The sequence below is a fragment of the Daucus carota genome, chromosome 4 (assembly GCF_001625215.2).
Source record: "Daucus carota subsp. sativus chromosome 4, DH1 v3.0, whole genome shotgun sequence".
Classification (NCBI taxonomy): Eukaryota; Viridiplantae; Streptophyta; class Magnoliopsida; order Apiales; family Apiaceae; genus Daucus; species Daucus carota.
In genome coordinates, this window is record NC_030384.2 from 18,514,156 (window position 1) to 18,517,874 (window position 3,719).

The 3,719-nt window shown below is 34.7% G+C and overlaps 1 protein-coding gene across 1 annotated transcript; it reads left to right on the top strand.

Moving 5' to 3' along the window:
* The first annotated feature begins 2,252 nt into the window (after nucleotides 1-2,252).
* Nucleotides 2,253-3,419, top strand: LOC108216949 (ethylene-responsive transcription factor LEP). Its single transcript, XM_017389809.2, has one exon. The coding sequence runs from the start codon at nucleotides 2,371-2,373 to the stop codon at nucleotides 3,205-3,207; it is 837 nt and encodes a 278-aa protein (XP_017245298.1). The 5' UTR covers nucleotides 2,253-2,370; the 3' UTR covers nucleotides 3,208-3,419.
* Nucleotides 3,420-3,719: the final 300 nt, after the last annotated feature.

The following is a 3,719-nucleotide window of genomic DNA, read 5'->3' on the forward strand; positions in this document are numbered from 1 at the left end:
TTCAGGATTTTCAGGTGGGAGTACTTGTCAGTGTTAGCTTGTCCCTGCACACTTACCAGTGAGTAGGGCACACTTACCAGTGAGTAGGCAGTGTTTTCATCCTCCTATATGTTTTACCACCGATTAGCCGAGACAAGTCGAGTGGGACTATTAGATTTAAAAATTTGAGTTAGAATTCCATTAAAAAGATTTAGTTTCAAACACTACTCAATCACACATCCTAATCTCAAATTTGCTTCGACATAAATTTATCAAAAGTGAACAACTTAACTTCAAATTCGACTGAAAATATAATAAAACACATATATTAATTTTAAATATAAATTAATATATATATATATATATATATAATGAGCGCGATTGGACAGTTCAAATAGTTGATTTATCCTCTCTTGTCCGTGAATATCGGGTTCGACTTTCGTTCATCCCGCGAAATATGAGAACATATAATTTTGTATTTAAGTCAAAATTATCAATAATAGAAACAAATTTGAATATTTACAACTCACCACGAAACCCGTATACACTCTTACTTGTGATCCTACTTTAGTGTATTTAGAGCAACTCCAATGCACCCATTCCTTACTTATATTTGATCTACGTGGACAGGATTTGAGGGTCGAGAACAAAAAGAGCTCCAACTCCCTATCCCCTATTAATTTTAGCTAGGTGAGAGAAAGTTCAACTCCTTATTTGAGCCGAGGGATGAAAAAGCAACCCCCTATATGCTCCATGTCATCATCACCTCATATTTCCTCTTATTTTTCTGTTATTTATTAGTGTAATCTTTCTCTCTCCTTGAGTTGTATATATAGATTTAAAATATAGAGAATCAAATAGGGAACACCGTTGGAGCAAAATAACTTTTTGATCCCCCAATATTTTAAATAATCATTAATATTTAATATTTTAGGAGTTGAAAATAGAGAATTGCATTGGGTTTGCTCTTAGTTGTTGGTCTTTGAGAGACCTATATATGGTAAAACAATGGAAAACAGAGAGGGAGGGATTTATTAAACGCAAAAATGATCCTCAAATTGTAAACGACAATTCTCTTGCTTCCACAATGGAAGAAACTAAAACTAGGGAATCTTAATTAGGCCGCATTAACATCCTTTAATCCATTAAAAATACGTTTTAAATAACACTAATCCATGATTAAGTAGTTGATAATTAGGGGCAGTACTGCAAACGCTATATGCATAACAACAACACAAACGACGCAACGAAGTACTCCCTCCGTCCCTTTGAATTCTATACACTTTCCTTTTCCCATTTAATTCTATACATTTCAAAACTTCCCCAAAATAGTAAACTTTTATAATATAAAAATCTCACCCACCCACTAACTTCATCTACTTTTCCCAAACTATCACTTAAATATCAATGGACCCTACCACTTTACCTACTTTTCTTTCTTTTTCTCATTACTTTATATTACTTTATACATTTTTCTTAATCTCCGTGCCCAATACAAACGTATATATCTCAAGGGGACGGAGGGAGTAATAATCAAGCATGCAACCCCACATATCATTCTCTCTACTTGAACCAAATTAAACCCCAACGGTTACTTTCAACGTCCTAACTAATTAAACTATTACTTGTTGCCGGATTTTAAAAATTCCTTAATTATGAGATTAACGTTCCGAATTCTTCTTCTTATTTATTTGCTAGCTGCCAAGCTTGGACCGTCCTTTTTTTGTCTACTTGTCAATCATTTTTTTAGAATATTGTTTTTAAATTAGATGACTATGCATTCAAAGTGGGTGTATCTTTATTTTAATATATGCATTATAAAATTAGTATTTTACTTGGATTTAAATTTAATTAATTAGAGAAATTTGAAAAAAGTACTCATATTTTCAAAAATCAAAAATAATCGTAATAGTTGTAATTGAGATTGCACCATATCTTGAAGAATTTCTTCTTCTTCTTCTTCTTCTTCTTTTTTTTTTTTTACTATAATTTGGGTATTTTTGACAAACACCCATTTAATTGTTATACATATTTATCACCTCTTCTATTTGTACACATTTTATTCTTTCTAGATTTAAGTTTACAAAAGGATAATAACCTAATTATTGGTGTGCAAGTAGAAGAAAGAAGATAACAAATTCGTATGTTAATATAAAAACGTAATAATTGAACGAGCATATACCGATATACCACGGTTCCTCTCCTTTACTTAAACCATTTTATTTGTTTTTATACGAGCCTGTTGCTACTTCAGAGTCGACTATATATACTGTTCTTTAACCACCATTCAAGTTCAATGCATTTCACACATGCAACCACAAACTCTAAACTCCCAATAATTTCAGAAAATATATACTTCTTGTAACCAAACATAATTAATTTTATCATATCATGACAGGATATAATAAAGCAAACACAACCACAAACACGATTACAGCCAACACCATCGGTATGGAACAACCAACGAAGACGACTTGGCGGAGATTCGTGGGCGTGCGTCAAAGGCCATCGGGGAGATGGGTGGCTGAGATCAAAGACTCGTCTCAACGTGTGAGGCTATGGCTCGGAACATACGACTCTCCTGAAGAAGCAGCCCGGGCTTACGACGAAGCAGCCCGGGCGCTTCGAGGCGAGAACGCTAGAACAAATTTCGCGAAATCCTCCTCAATAAAGTCTTCTGGTTGTAACGGGGGATTATCCGAATCTGAATCCGACAGCCATCATGGTCTCAGCTTCTCCTCCTTAAAAGCCAAGTTGAGTAAAAACCTACAAAGTATCATGGCCAGGACTTCGGAAAACAAGTCATCTAAAAGTAGGGTTAGTGACCATTTCACGTTCGCAAGTATTTTCCAGTTCAAGGGCACGAATAACAATAATAATTACACTCCGTACCAGAATACGAATGTAATAGATGAGAAGGTGGTCCAGCCGAGCATCATTGTGCCTCATATTGATGAGCCCTGGTCATGGGAGAGCAGCTCGTCGTCGAGTTTCTCGAATGAAGGAAGCAATGAGTGGCTTTCGGGGCTGAGACAACATGGTTCGGACTCAGACGGGTCATCAGATAGTGTGGGAGATATGAATATTTATGACCAATTAGGGTTTGGGTGGATTGGTAGTCCTGACTCGGAGGGCTCGAGGAGTAAGAGGTTTAAGGTTTCTTCTTCGGTCATGGTTCCTCCAAGTTTCAGTATTAATTGTGAATTTCCACATAATATTGAAAATTAGCTAGAGTAGTCATTTCTTGAGCTATGTTTCTAAAAATAATACTACTTTGTAGGTAGGTTAAAGAGAGAGCTAGGTGAGAAGAAATAGATCAGTAAATCAGCACCAGGTTTTCACTGTAATAGTTGGCTAAGCTGGTTATGCTTCTGGCTGGCTTATAAAAACTTCACTAAATCCTGTTATGTAAATAAGTGAATTAAGATTGCGTTTGGTAACATGCATTTAATTTCAAATTTTAAATTTCAAATGATATGATTTAAGACGGTCATTCAAATTTTATACTAAAATTTTAACCTGGATTTCAAATAAAATTCAAATTCACCTTTTTTCTCTTATCCAAACATGTCATTATCAAATCGAGCATTTCAAATCAAATCTATATTCCCAATTAAACAGGCCATAACTTTGGACTAATTAAGTTGTGCAAGAGCTTATTTAGTGCATTGGCATACATGAACAATTAATTAGTTATCCTCTATCTTTATTGTAAACGGTTCAATCAGTTTCTATAAATT

What these genes read in the sequence shown, in the direction of transcription:
- LOC108216949 (XM_017389809.2), top strand. Translation starts at nt 2,371, where the DNA reads ATGACAGGATATAATAAAGCAAACACAACCACAAACACGATTACAGCC.